Here is a 15,000-nt window from a genome sequence, read left to right on the forward strand (position 1 = left end):
TGACATGATGATGGTCTCCAACCTAGGGATGGTGCATACTATTTTTCAAGGTCAAGGTGAAACAATAAGGTTAAGGTTGTAACTTTGCTAGTTAAAACAATTTTTCTTTTCAAAGATGACCCAGTCCTTGAACTGAGCAATTTTTTAACATGTATTATGTGTTATTAAAGTATACATAGGAAAAAAAAAAACAAAAACAAAAACTTAGGGAAACAAACGTTGATTAATCCACATTTAGTATAAGGAGATATAAATATCTAACTAGAGTTGTGCATTTTCCGGGATCTATGTTTGTTTCTTGTGACTGATTAAAAAAAAAAAAAAAAAAAAAAAAAGTAAATGTTTTTAACAAAATCAAATGTAAATAATTTTTTTTTTAAACACAGAAAATAAAACTCAACAAAAACCAATAAAAAAATAAAGAAAAACAGAAAATAAAAGAAAGAAAATTCAAAAACGAAAAAAAAAAAAAAAGAAAAAATATAATAAAAGAAGATAGGGAAGTGGTTCAGTAGATAAAAAGTAGAATGTGCATAGAATGAATGAAAGCAAAATAAGAATGGTAAAATCAATTTGTCTTCAAATTCAAGACCTGTTCTTGACAAATTCAAGATTCTAACTTTTTGTGGCTGTCTGTGACAGTTCCTAACTGGGAAAGTTGAGGTATGTGACTCCTTGCCTTCAGGGTCCTAGTTTCAACTGAATTACCATTTGAAAAGCAAAAAACAAAGAGAGAGAGAGAGAGAGAGAGAGAGAGAGAGAGAGAGAGAGAGAGAGAGAGGGTGGGACATTAAAACAAAGAGACTAGGAGAGTTGAGGCATGTGACCTCTTACCTTCAGAGTACCAGTTTCAACTAAATTACCATTTTAAAAGCAAAAAAAAAAAAAAAAGAAAGAAAAGAGAGAGAGAGAGAGAGAGAGAGAGAGAGAGAGAGAGAGAGAGAGAGAGAGAGAGAGAGAGAGAGAGAGAGAGATATATATTAAAACAAAGAAACTGAATTGTTTTGTTTTTCAGATCCTGGTGTCAGTTAACTTTGACCTTTTGCACCTGTGTATCTTTTGCTGAGATTTTATAAACATCTGTCAATCTCCGAGTTGGATGTGCACTAACATTTTGAGATGAAAACAGCACAGACTTGATTTCACGTGTCTCCTCTCCAAGGACAAGAAAATATAAGTAGAAGGCTTTTTACATGTGGGGAGCTCAAGCGCTCTTCATAAAGGGCTTTTTATCCTTGTGCCACACTTTTTACCTATTGTAAATGGCCAATCAACAAGCCAAACACTTTGAACTCAAAAATTGTATAAACCATATCAGCTTGAAATTTGAACAAACATGAAACATGCGAAATAAAGAAAAACCAAAACACTAGTCACGTACTTACCTGACTAGGGGCTTAGCTACAGTCCATAACAGCTTCTGAAGGCCCGGTAATTTAGTATTACCAGCTTTTATAGATATGAGATCCTCATCTTGACCCTCGTCAATGTACTGCTTCAATATACTCATAAATTCGCCTTCAGTTCTGAAAAATAAATAATATAACAGTTTCAGCATCAATCTGTTTTGTTATCAAGTATTTCTTTTAATATACAAAGAAAAGTTAGTTGGATTCCCAATATTAGTCCCAAATAGCATTGTATCTGTCAAACTGATATCTGATTCTGCCTGGCCAGTGATGTACAGAATTTTTCAGTAATGAAAAAAGAATTCCAATGTATTTCATTGATTACATATCATATCCTGTAATAAGAGGAACTTTATGATCAACACTTATTTTTCATTGAATAATCATATTGCTGCATTTGTTACAAATTAACTTCCTACAGAGAGAGAGAGAGAGAGAGAGAGAGAGAGAGAGAGAGAGAGAGAGAGAGAGAGAGCAAAGTAATTGTAAAATTTCAAATTAAAGATTTTCAGAATCATAAAAAAGAATGGATAATATGTTATATTGTTATATATATATATATATATATATTTTTTATAAATATGGAATCCAAAGAAGTCCCGCTTGTTGGATCAAATAAAAAATGGATTTACTATTTTCTTGGCGATCATTGTGTTGTAAAACAATTAAAAAAAAACATGACAAATATCAAATAGATTTATTCTGTTAGGTACAATAATAGAAGTCCATGTCAGGTAGCAACAACTGATAAGTGAGCTGAAAATTAAACTGTTATGTGTTTGCATTCTAACTTGCATCTTCAACTTATTCCAACCAGTTTTACTCTACTTAAATAGATGTGAACCGTAGTTGTGTTATCGATCCTCGTCACAACGCAACACAATACACCTTTGTGTAAAAATAAAGGAAACACGAATAGGGCCATCAACAACTGGTGCCTATAAAAGCGTGCAATATCGTCAAGAGGTTGAAGGTTCAATCCTTACTACAGGTGATTATAACAAACAATAACATAATTAACATCTCCACCCCAGTTATGTCTGACAGAATAAGAACAATCTAACCCATAGATTAAATAAAGGGCTAAGTTGTCATGGTAATGGAACTTTCTGGAAGAAGTTCACCATGACTAAACATGCAACCCGCACCTGATGTAGAAAAGATATGTTAATCTAATATACATCATTTATGTAAGACTAGCAGGGTTACCCAATGTTGTCTGGTGCAAAAGTAATATATTTTGGGCATTTTGCAGTATAACAAAACGAAAGAATGTTAAAAAAAAAAAAATAAAAAAAAAAAAATAAATGTTACCAAAGGCAGGTAAGTTACTTTTCTACATATCTGGATAGCGCATAAACTTATTTTAAAATGCTTATTTCATTTGAAAACCAAGTAGTGCCAAGTCTTAAGTTAGAACCCCCCAAAAAATGTATGACATTAGATGTTTATCTGGGGTGTCTCGATAATAGCTTAAAACCTACAATTACACAAAATACTGATGGAAACACATGAAATAAATGTCACTAATCGTGCAAAAATGTAATGTTCTACCAGTATTTTAGTTAATTTTCGATTTTTGAGAGATTATCGAAATTCTTCAGATGACTGTCTAATGTCAACCATTTTTTTCTTGTTCTAACCGAAGATTTGGCACTACTTGTGTTTCAAATCAAGTAAACGCTTTAAAATAAGTTAAAACACACAAAAAACAACTTATTCACGTAGGTAGAAAAGTAACCTATCTTGCCTTTTAGTAACATTTATTTGTTATATGTTTCATTTTGTTGTCTATACTAAAATATTTCCCATATTTCTATTAAAACTTCTTTCTTTTTTACTTCCCCTTTTTCGCTTCTCCTCCAGACATACACACCGACAACTTCTCTTTATAAATAAATTTTTATAGATTCCATGAGGAATGAGTCGGCATGAGGAAGTAATTCATTGATAAAAATGACACATACATTAAATTAGCTGAGCAAGAATTTAGCAACTTTGTGGGTGTCTGTTTTGTAGTTTTTTTTTTACTCCTAACTGGAGATACAAGCACACATACACCCAGACCTTTTAAAAACAGATTAGCAGAAGTATAACCCATTTTCTATTAAAATTTCTAACTACCTCTCTCTTCCTTTCTCTTTTTTCCTCCTCCCATTTTCCCTTCCTTCTCCCCAAACCTGTTTCTCCTTTACTCAGCCCATTCCTCTCTAGTTGGACACACACACACACACCTCCTTTATATAATAAATTCTTTGTGGAATTCGTTTGCATTTTATTTCCAAATTAATACATAACACTGACAAAACTGCTCCTCTGATGAAACCTGATCCAGTTGACCCTCAAATAATGAATAATTTTTTCTAAATTTTAGATGTTATACATCCAGGGCAATGCTGAGTAAAAATAAAACTTTACAGATGTCTGTTTTATATTTTTTTCTTTTAGTTGGACATACAAACGAACATTCACACAGACAAATGCCCTTTATATTATAGACCGTGAAAGTGAGCCATTGTTCAGCATAGGTAAAAACAATACTATGTTAATTGCGTCGTCCAAATATGACTTATATAAATAAATGTTATTTGTTGCAGAGAAAATACTAACACCTCTTTTTTATACAATGCATTATTTAAACTAGCTTATAAATGATGATGATGCTAGCCTCGATCAGTACAACTAAGTACAAGTGCAGATGGAATGTTTCCCGTATACATTACAAGCCAGTTTTCTTATAGTAATTAAACCTTTCATATTTGTATGTTATTCGTTCAAGTTATTAAATATATTTGGGTAATATTACAAAATTATTAAACTGGGCTTGTCTTCAGGAGAGATGGAGGAAAATTATGAAGTTTCTTGTATATTTTGAGGAACTGTTAATTTTGGAGATTTATTTTTTTAATTAACAAACGCATGCACATTAGTAAGAGTGAACTGCACATCGTAAAGATGGAGAAAACAGCATCCAACATATGGAAATATGATTATCAATTGCTGATAAATAAAATAAATTCAAGTTTATATAATAGAGGTTTATCCCTTCAATCCCTTTAATCGCCGAGAAAGTTGTCTTCCTTTAATAGGTAAAATTTAAGCTCTAACCATTTTAATAAGATCGCAGAAAATAAATTTTAAAAAAACATAAAAACAATGAGGATTAATTATAAATACAAAAAAATAATAATAATAAACAAGATTAAATATTAAAAATAAAATAAATAATATTGCATGTCAACACACATCCTATATTGCTAAGTTTAAATAATTTATACATTTAAAACAAATTATTTTCCAATTTCCTGCTTGTCTGAAAATCGAACACGTCTGACAGAGGAATATTTCCAGAAATATAACATGGATACTCCACCTGACACGAGTAAGAACACAAAACATGTAAAATCCGCATTTAACGGTGGCCGAATGGATTAAGTCCTTGCTAATGGAGTAAGAGATAACTTCTGTTGCCAGGTTCAAACCTATCGATCAGTGTTAATCGTGACACCTTGCACTGATGATTCCCGAACGGATGAAACACTAGTGTCTGTAGGTATTTAATAATTATTATTGTAAATAATTATGTCGGCTCCTTTACGAAACACGTTGAGCACCTTTCAGTTGAAATAAAAAGTTGGTCAATTTAGCTCTTATGCGCAGATCATCATATAATGATTAGATCACTCTGATAGACGTTAAAAACATTTAAAAATAAATGTTTAAATTCCAACAGTATTTCTCAAGGTTAACGGTGGCCGAATGGATTAGGTCTTTGCTAATGAAGTCAGAGATGGCTTCTGTTGCCGGGTTCGAATCTATTGACTGGTGTTAATTGTGTCACTCTGCACTGATGTTTCCCGAAAGGATGAAACACTAGTGTCTGTAGGTATTTAATAATTATCATAATTTTAATAATTATTATAGTAAATGATTAGATGTATATAAGTTTTGAGTAACTTAGTTGTTGTTGTGGAACTCATACGTTGAAATCAACGAGAGGGTCCATAATCTTGGAATTGTTTCCAGTCGTCCTAAACATTTATTTGCTATTGGTATTTAACAATGTCAACACAGGAGAGGTATGGTTGGATATTGCGCAAATCTTGCCACAAAAATTCCATATGCAGGCACCTTTACAGTGGGTATCCATAGTCTGTCAAGACTAAAGGAACCCACCATATATATATATATATATATATATATATATATATATATATATATATATATATATATATATATATACACTGTGTAAGCAAAAACAAGACTTCAAAACAAGGTGTTGGTGACAAAGTGTATTTCAATTTACGTTACAATTGTTTCCATGTCCAGTTCGACAATTTCAAGCATTATGTCGTTTGAAAATTTTCAAAACCAGCATTTCTTCAGACTTTATGAATAAGCACACTTTTGGCAATGGAGCATTTTTTGAAGAGAAGGAAGGAAGGGGAAATCCCTAGCTAGAAAGGCATGCGAGAAACATCTACCTTTGTTCTGGTTACGGAAAATCCCATTTTATATATATATATATATATATATATATATATATATATATATATATATATATATATAGAGAGAGAGAGAGAGAGAGAGAGAGAGAGAGAGAGAGAGAGAGACTTATATGTAATATACTGAGTTCGTGTAACTCAGTAAATTTTCATATACCAATAGGTTTTAAGCCAAAAAAGGTTGACTTAAGGATTAAGCTACAAAATTATCACATTTCATAATTGAGCATTAATATACTGTGTGTGCAAAATCAAGACTTCAAGACAAGATGTTGATGGCAACAAAAAGTGTATCTCATTTTACGTTACAATTGTTTCAATGTCCAGTTCGACAATTTGAAGCATTATATCGTTTGTAAATTTTCAAAAACCAGCATTTCTTCAGACTTTATGAATAAGCTCACTTTTGGCAATGTAGCATTTTTTGAATAGAAAGAAAAAAAGGGGGGGTATCCCTAACGGGAAAAACATGCGAGAACATTTTCAAATGATATAGTGCTTGAAATTGTCGAACTGGACATTGAAACAATTGTAACATAAAATGAAATACACTTTTCGTTGCCATCAACACCTTGTCTTGAAGTCTTGATTTTGCACACACAGTATATATATATATATATATATATATATATATATATATACAGTTTTTATATTTAAATTTAATTCAGATGTGATGAATAGCAAAATTATATCAAACCAAATTTAATATTTTTCTAATGACTTTCCTCTGAGGAGATGAGCCTACATCGAAAATCCATGGAGTAAGGAAATTACTTTGAATATTGTATTCTTTGTTCAAATAATACATATTTGTTTCGAAAAATATTTTTCTGAATGAAATTTAAATATAAAAAACTACAAATTTTATTTTGCTCTATCTTGTATATTGAGCAATTCTTATTTGGCTGCGATTGTCTTATATAAAAAAATATTACCTCCCACAAATATTTTGTAAGATTCATTAATCTGTGATCCAATTCATCTCATTATTCTGATTTTAATTTTATCCTAAGTTTTTTTTCTCCAAATTTTCTATCTTCATCATCAACATAAAATTTACAACTTCTTTCTTATGCTTTAAATATTTTCAGGACCATCCACCAAACTTACAACAAAATGCTAGTTTTATTTTGGTGTTTTAACCCCCCCCCCCTCTTTTGTGGTGATGAGGAGATGAATATTCAAATACAATTATTCTTAATAATTATTGTCAATTGTAAATGAAATGAATATCGTTTCCGAAACGATCGTACACTTAAGTGACTTTGTTTCTTGTTCCTGCTTAAACTGATTCATAATTTATAATTATTAATCTTTATAATCAATATCAATATAGCTCTAGGAGAAATATACCTATTGAGCTTATTATATATCCACAGTATTATGAGCAAGATTATTTCAAAGTATTGACACATTTAAATAAACTTTACTCTTTAGACTCCAGGTCAAATTCCCTCTATAAAATTATAAAATATATATAGTAACCCTCTAGAATATCAGAGGGAGGCTAACAGATGCTACACCTTGCCCAAGGACGACCTGAAACTATGATAGGCAGGAGCATTCATTTCCCTGAAGTATTTGTAGTAAGTTAGGTGGATAGTCCTGAAGAGGAGATGAATATTCGAATATTTTGTTTGTTTTTTCTGTTGAAACTGATTCATAATTTATAATTATTAATCTTTATAATCAATATTAATATAGCTCTAGGAGAAGTATACCTATTGAGCTTATTATATATCCACAGTATTATGAGCAAGATTATTTTAAAGTATTGACACATTAAAATAAACTTTCCTCTTTAGATTCCAGATCTAATTTCTTTTAGAAAATTAAATATATATATATATATATATATATATATGAACAAATGATTAATAAAACATGTTAAAAGACATCTTGAAAAAGAGTTAAAAACATATTTAATTTTAAAAAAGGAAACACAAGATAAGTGGATAGTCCTTAATCCGCGGAGTTTTGAAGAAATACTCTCCTTCTCATCAGAGGGCAGGAATTAGCAAAATGCAGGATCGGATTTTGCATATAAAAGTATTTAATGAAACTACAAGCAAGTCACAGATCTTACTTGGTTAAAAAAAGGGTGAGGTAAGGGGAACAGGAGGCAAAAGAAAGATGATAAAAAGATTTCACATGAATGGATAGTCCGGTGAAGGGTAATCCAAAAATGGTAAAATCCAAAAAGGTCGAATTTAAAATTTCAATCCAATGGGTAAATTCCAAATGGTCCAAAATGATCCAAAATGCAGAGTTCCTTGGAAAAAAGCGCAAATGGAATGAATTCCAAATCATTATATATATATATACATATATATATATATATATATATATATTTGTGTGCATATATGCGCGCACACACACACACACACACACACACACACACACACACACACACACACACACACAGAGTTATAAATAAAGGTGAAATCTGAAAGCTTATTCCCCATCATATCTTAATTTGCTCAGTTTGTGTCTCTTTGTTATACTTCTGCATTGTATTGCCTTCTATAAACTTAAATTTTCTTTTATATACACATTAAACAATGTTTATAGTTTATACATTTTATAAGTAATGACTGGAAAATGTTTTTTCAAACGAAATCTAAAAAACTACATTAACAGAATAAAAGGTGGAAAAATTGAAAAGTTCATATCTCCTTAACACAAATCATAAATCAGGTGAAAGAAACAAGCATTTGAAAAAATATTCTGCAAGCAAAGAAGAGAGAGAGAGAGAGAGAGAGAGAGAGAGAGAGAGAGAGAGAGAGAGAGATGCATGCATTGTCAGTAATAAAATGACTTGAGTCAAACTCCAAGATAATCCACAGTTATTCTGGCATTTAAAAAAAACAGCAAGTATCAATTTAGAGATTGAATTATTAAAGAAAATTAAGCTTAACAGCATATTTTTACACTGAATTGCAATTTAAATCTTTTAGCGTTATATATTGTTACGTCTGTGAAAAAAATGTTTTATGAGAAATTTTGTTGCTCAATTTTTTAGTTTAATCCTTCGACAGACTGAAAACCTGGGTGTGCCAAGTTCAAATCCAGTTCGTTCCACAGAAACACTTGACCTTGTCTCTGATCTAAAGAGGAGGTAAATAAAATAACATATATATTTTACAAACTTGTAAAACCAATAATGATATCATATTAAGTTTGAAGAAACATTTTCCAGTCATTATTTATAAAGAACATTGTTGGATAATTTCTACAATTTTTCTGTAGAAGTATATATTATCATTTTCTTTGATGAAAAAAAAAAACAAAAAAAAAGACGTGGAAAAACCCAAATGTGTACTTATGCAGAATAAGGATCGTACTATCGTTGGAATTTTCTTGGCAGTTTATGTAAATTGCGGAAAGGTGTCGAATGAAGGTTTTGTGATATTTTTTTTCATGCAAACGCTGGGTGATGATTTAAAAAAATTTTTTTTTTTTTATTTAGCATTAGGCAAATATTTGCTTCACCTTTCTGGCAAAAATCTATATTTGCTTCCGGAGAATGCAGCATCTGTGCTAACCCTACTAAATTTCTGTTGACTTTAACCAGTTGTCCCAAATTTATTGAATTTAATTTTGATTGAATTTTCAGCAAAATTTTATCGCTTTCGCCAATTGTTGCCTGATCCAATTTTTAATGGCTCAGCATACAACACCTGTCAGCATTTTACGCAAACTGCCCAGAAAATTCTGACGATAGCATGGTCCATTTTCTATATAAGTACAAAAAAAAAAAAAAAAAAAAAAAAAAAAAAAATCAATGTTTAAAAAGAAAAAAAAGCATGTAGATTTATTTGTATCTTAAAAATATTTTCCTTGGAAAATTTACTTATTTTTATTGTTGATTCTGTTTTAGTTTGAGTTATTTAATAACTTTTTCCCATATCTCAGAATAATCTGACACACAATAACTTGCTTAATTGCCTGGCATGCTATTAATGGCCAAGAGTCTAGTATCCCATACATGGTCAATTGCCATATTCACCATACATGTCTAACAGTCTGGCGTGTCATACATAATCAACAGACTAGTATGCCAGTTGTCTAAAATCCAAGAATTTTTTAGTTGTCAAAAAAAAAAAAAAAAAAAAAACAACCAAAAGAACTAAGAGTTAAATAAAAAAAGCTAAGAGTTAAATAAAACAAAGTTAAGCGGTAAATAAAACAAAGTTAAGCGGTAAATAAAAAAAACTAAGAAATAAATTAAAAAAAAAGCTAAGAGGTCAATAAAAAAAGCTAAGAGGTCAATAAAAAAAAGCTAAGAGTTAAATAAAAAAAACTAAGAGTTAAATAAAAAACTAAGAGATAAAAAAGCTAAGAGTTAAAAATAAAAAAAACAATAAAATAAAGTCAGATGGTTCACAACTGAAACTTTTTTTTTACATTTATAAAAAATATTTTTTTTTACAAAAAAATAAAAAGAATATAGACCAAAATATTAAAACAGGAAAAAACAAAATTATTTCTTTAAAATCTTGTTTCACAAAAAAACAAACCACAAACAGGCGTGTTCATCCCCACAACGCCAACAAGACGAATGCTGATACAATGCACACATGCATAAAATGCAGTAAACTCATCGTTATTTAAAGATGAAAGAAATGAATAGGAAAAACAAAAATGTCGAAAAAGGCAGGAAGAAATTAGATGGTCAACAGTATTAGTTTGGCAAAAGAGGTGGACAAGTGAATGAGTTAAGATGGACAGCAGTTCCAAGGAGATTCTGTTTTAGGAGGAGGAAAAAATTAAAGATAAAGCAACAATTTAAACGTAGAATAATCAAAAAAGTTGTTAAACACACATATTAACCTACTTAAGAGTGGCCTACATAAATAGAAGGCCGTTCCATTGAAGTCATGCAACCTGGCTAAGGTTAGGCGATAGACAACTATTATGAGGATTATTTTAAAGTGGGTGCATTTTAAGATTAACTACTTCCTCTACAATTTCTTTGAGAATTTAAACAGAAAATAACTAACCGTGAACACTGTAGCAACATCAACAGGTTACGCAACTTTAGTGGATTGGCCTTCTATTTATGTAGGTCATGCTTGAATAGGTTAATATGCGTGTTTGTCAAAGTATTTTACTGGTACAAAATTTGAAATTGTTTTTTTATAAAAGTTTGCACAATTCAAACTCTTATTCACATTTTGTATTATATTATACCAAACCTGAGCTACTGAACCTAATTTGCCCCTGTGCCTAACCTCCTGGGTAAACTTGTTAAAAAAATTAAAATTCATTAGTAATTTTTTGCTTTTCATTTACCGCTAGTATTCAGCCTTCATGTGCCAGTCTGCCTAACAGGGAGCCCTCCTTGATGCACTTGCATCATCAGAATCATCATCACTTTCTCCTTCATCGATATACTCATCATCACTAGCGTTACTTGATTCAGAAACAAACTCCTGATCAAATTCGCCTTCGTCTGAATCAGAATTTGCCACTTTATCCAACACTTATTGCACCGTGAAACTTCATTACATTCTTTTACCTGTCGAAGTGCTTGGTTCGTCACTAGCTCGTTTCATGGCTACTTTAGTCCACAAAACAACTCACAATTCCACCAAAACAATGGAAGCCATTTGCAGAACGTTAGGCTTGCGCTAAATCGAGGCTAAGCAGCGATTGGGTAGCTATTTTTAGTCCCTAACAACACAAAAACACGTGGTGGGAAAAATGCTGGTTTAGTGGTAACTCGGTATGTAGCATTTTCGGAAATTACCGGTATATCAGAAACTCAATCTGGTAGGGTTAACAACACACGCATATAAAGGAGAAGTTGGGGAAAGTTTTAATTATCTTTATAATTATCTTATTATAGCCACTATTCCTGGGTGTCTTCGGTCTCTCAATACAAAAGTATGTCAAAACAACCTGGCATGATGATAATTCACCTAATAAGTAAACCATGACCAAATACTCAAAATAACATTGTTTTTAAAGCCCAAAACAGATTCCCTAAATACAGCTATACACAGTTCATACAAGGAATGGTGCCCCTTTCTCCTACTAATGTTACCTAAAGAAACAGAACTTAGATGGGTACTCCACCAGAGAAGATGAATTCTGGTCATGGAATCCGGTAAGACCAAGATAAAAAATAAAGTTAATTGGTCAATTTGTGAGGGAAATTTTAATGTTATTCACTTGATCTATTCCTAGTAAGGGATCCTTTGATTTCCAAGAACTTATTTACGCAAAGTAAAATGAAATGTATATATTCCATTTTTTAAAAAAGATACATTTGTCTCTGAGGAGTTGTTTAGTGGGTTTCTGCTATTCAATGAGACATGTGTGAGACAAACTTCATAAAAAAATTAATAAAAAATTATGAGCGCGACTTAAATACATCTGGTTTGGAAATGATAGCATCTATATATGTGGGTGTGTGTGTGTGTGCGCGTGTGTGCGTTTATGGGAAATATATGCTTATTCAACTATATTTTATCTTTTATTTATATCATTTGTTTAATTTATGAAGCTCAATATAACTACAGACCATAAATACAAATAAATGACAAAAAGCCTACATTCCAAATTTCAAGATGTTTATTTCTTTCAGCATGTTAAAATGTTCAATTCTTGACAGTACTTATTTCATAGTGCAGAATCTTTGGCCTAACTAAAACAAAACACAATTGCAACTTCTCTTCCGATTTTTCGGATTTTGTAATCATGCCTACATTCCTTTTATTTTCTTTTAAAATTGATGAGTTCCTATTCTTCTTATGAGTAAGGGCAGAATAGATTAAAAAATTGAAATAATAATTACATAAATGATTCTGTGCTATGAAACAGGTGCTGCCAAGAATTGAAAATTTTAACATGCTAAGAGGAATAAACGGTAAAATGAACAACATGTTGGAATTGGGAATATAGACCTTTTTGTCATATATATATATATATATATATATATATATATATATATATATATATATATATATATATATATATAGGATTGTTGATTTATTTATTCTTTTATTAGTGATTCTGTAATATTTTTTCATTTTGCTCCCTGAGGGATTTTTAAGAGAGAAGTTATCTGCCCTTTGTTTACATTCTAGTTGCCCCCCCCCTCATTTGGAAGGTATTATTTGTAATTATTAATATATTATTTTTAAATATTTAAAAATATTTTTATGTGCATAAAAGTTATCCATAGACACACATCTTTCTAAGTATCACTTGTAATCAGTATGGCTAAACAAGTGATACTTAGAAACATGCATGTCTATGGATAACTTACTTTTATGCACATAAAATTATTTAAATAAATATTTTTAAAATATTTAAAATAATAATTATATATATATATATATATATATATATATATGGTTAATGATAGCTGAATGGATTAGGTCCTTGTTAATGAAGCCAGAGATGGCTTCTGTCGCCAGGTTCGACGAATCTATTGACGGGTGTTAATCGTGACACCCTACGCTGATGATTCCCGAAAGGATGAAACACTAGTGTGTGTAGGTATTTAATAATTATTATAGTAAATAATTATGTCAGCTCCTTTAAGAAACTCGTTTCTTATTGTTGCACACTTTACAGTTGAAATAAAGTTGGTCAATTTAGCTCATATGTGCATATCATCATATAATGATTAGATCGCTCTGGCAGATGTAAAAAAGCATTGAAAAAATAACTGTTTAAATTCAACAGAATTTCCCACGGTTAACGGTAGCTGACTGGATTAGGTCCTTGTTAATGAAGCCAGAGATGGCTTCTGTTGCTGGGTTCAAATCTATCGACTGGTGTTAATCGTGACACTGTGCACTGATGATTCCCGAAAGGATGAAACACTAGTGTCTGTAGGTATTTAATAATTATTATAGTAAATAATTATATATATATATTAGTGTTGGGACGATTTCAATATTATTACCTATTCTGTACGAAATTCCCGATTCTGATACAATTACCAGTTCTGATTCTTTATAAATCTCTAAATATTTTACTATAAAAATTATTATTTTGTTCCGATACTGTAGAAACACATCTTAAATGTGTATGTATTTTCTCAAACATAACACACTTGTGAGGGGGTGATCTAGAGATTTTAGTCTTACTGGAATTTTAAATCAATAAATATTTATTATTACTATAAGCAGTGGAAGACGTTTTATAAAAACAAAAGCAAATAAAAAAGATAATTTGAGGAATTGGTTCTGGTATCGGAAAATAGGCTCAAATTTTTTTGATTCCGATATCGATTCCGATACTCCAAAACCTCCGTTTTTTCCGATTCCCGATTCCAATTAATCGTCCCAGCACTAATATGGCCAGGCTTAACGTTGCTTAACTTTGGTGATCTGGCAAAAACTGGTGTGTTAACGTGATTGTGCTGTATTAAACATCATTAGTAAGAGTCATGAAAAATTAAGTTTTAAAAAAAATCCTTCTCAAATAGTCTTTGATAAGTAGTGCCTCCCAAGTAAAAATAAATAAAAAAAATAAAAATAGCCGCTTTTGCATCAGAAAATAGGTACAATTTTTTTTTATTGTGATAACCCCCAAAAGGTCTGATTTTTTCAGTTTCCTGATTGCAATTAATCGCTCCAACACTATTTTTCACCAAAAAATGAATATGCCCCCAAATGAATAAAAAAAAATAATATCCACAAAAAAAAAAAATCAAAGAAACAATTTTAAAGAAATTTTCAAGAGTTTCATGATGAAAGAACTATTTTGCATTATCTGTTCATGCGACCATGTGCAAAGTAACGAGTTGTGATTTGGTCAGTGAAAACAGGCACCTCGAGGCTAGCGCATTAATGCACAGGTGTTTAGTGCATTACTGCACATGCACAATACTCATTTCCACCAAAAGCTGGATGTGCGCCAAATGCAAAAGTTTCAATCGAGATGCGAATCTTACAGAACGTGATATTGCCTATCTCGTCTTTTACCAGGATTTGCGTGTTTTTTTTTTGGGGGGGGGGGGGAGACAAGATACACGTTCATACTTAAAACCAACTGGGACTATATAACATTTTTATGATGAAGCCTGCCAACCTAGCAACTCAACTTACTTGTTTAGATTCCTGTAT

At 31.0% G+C, this 15,000-nt stretch overlaps 1 protein-coding gene across 11 annotated transcripts in view; it reads right to left on the reverse strand.

Moving 5' to 3' along the window:
• LOC145243643 (phosphatidylinositol 3,4,5-trisphosphate 5-phosphatase 2A-like) overlaps positions 1 to 15,000 on the reverse strand; it is a 399,304-nt gene that overhangs the window by 154,255 nt on the left and 230,049 nt on the right. For all 11 annotated transcript variants that reach the window (XM_080106681.1, XM_080106678.1, XM_080106675.1 and 8 more), the window contains one exon: positions 1,386 to 1,526. In XM_080106681.1, coding sequence (XP_079962807.1) covers positions 1,386 to 1,526 — 141 coding nt within the window. The remainder of the gene's footprint in view (positions 1 to 1,385; positions 1,527 to 15,000) is intronic.

This window comes from Euprymna scolopes, chromosome 22, assembly GCF_053919585.1.
Source record: "Euprymna scolopes isolate OS-2025 chromosome 22, ASM5391958v1, whole genome shotgun sequence".
Taxonomy (NCBI): domain Eukaryota; kingdom Metazoa; phylum Mollusca; class Cephalopoda; order Sepiida; family Sepiolidae; genus Euprymna; species Euprymna scolopes.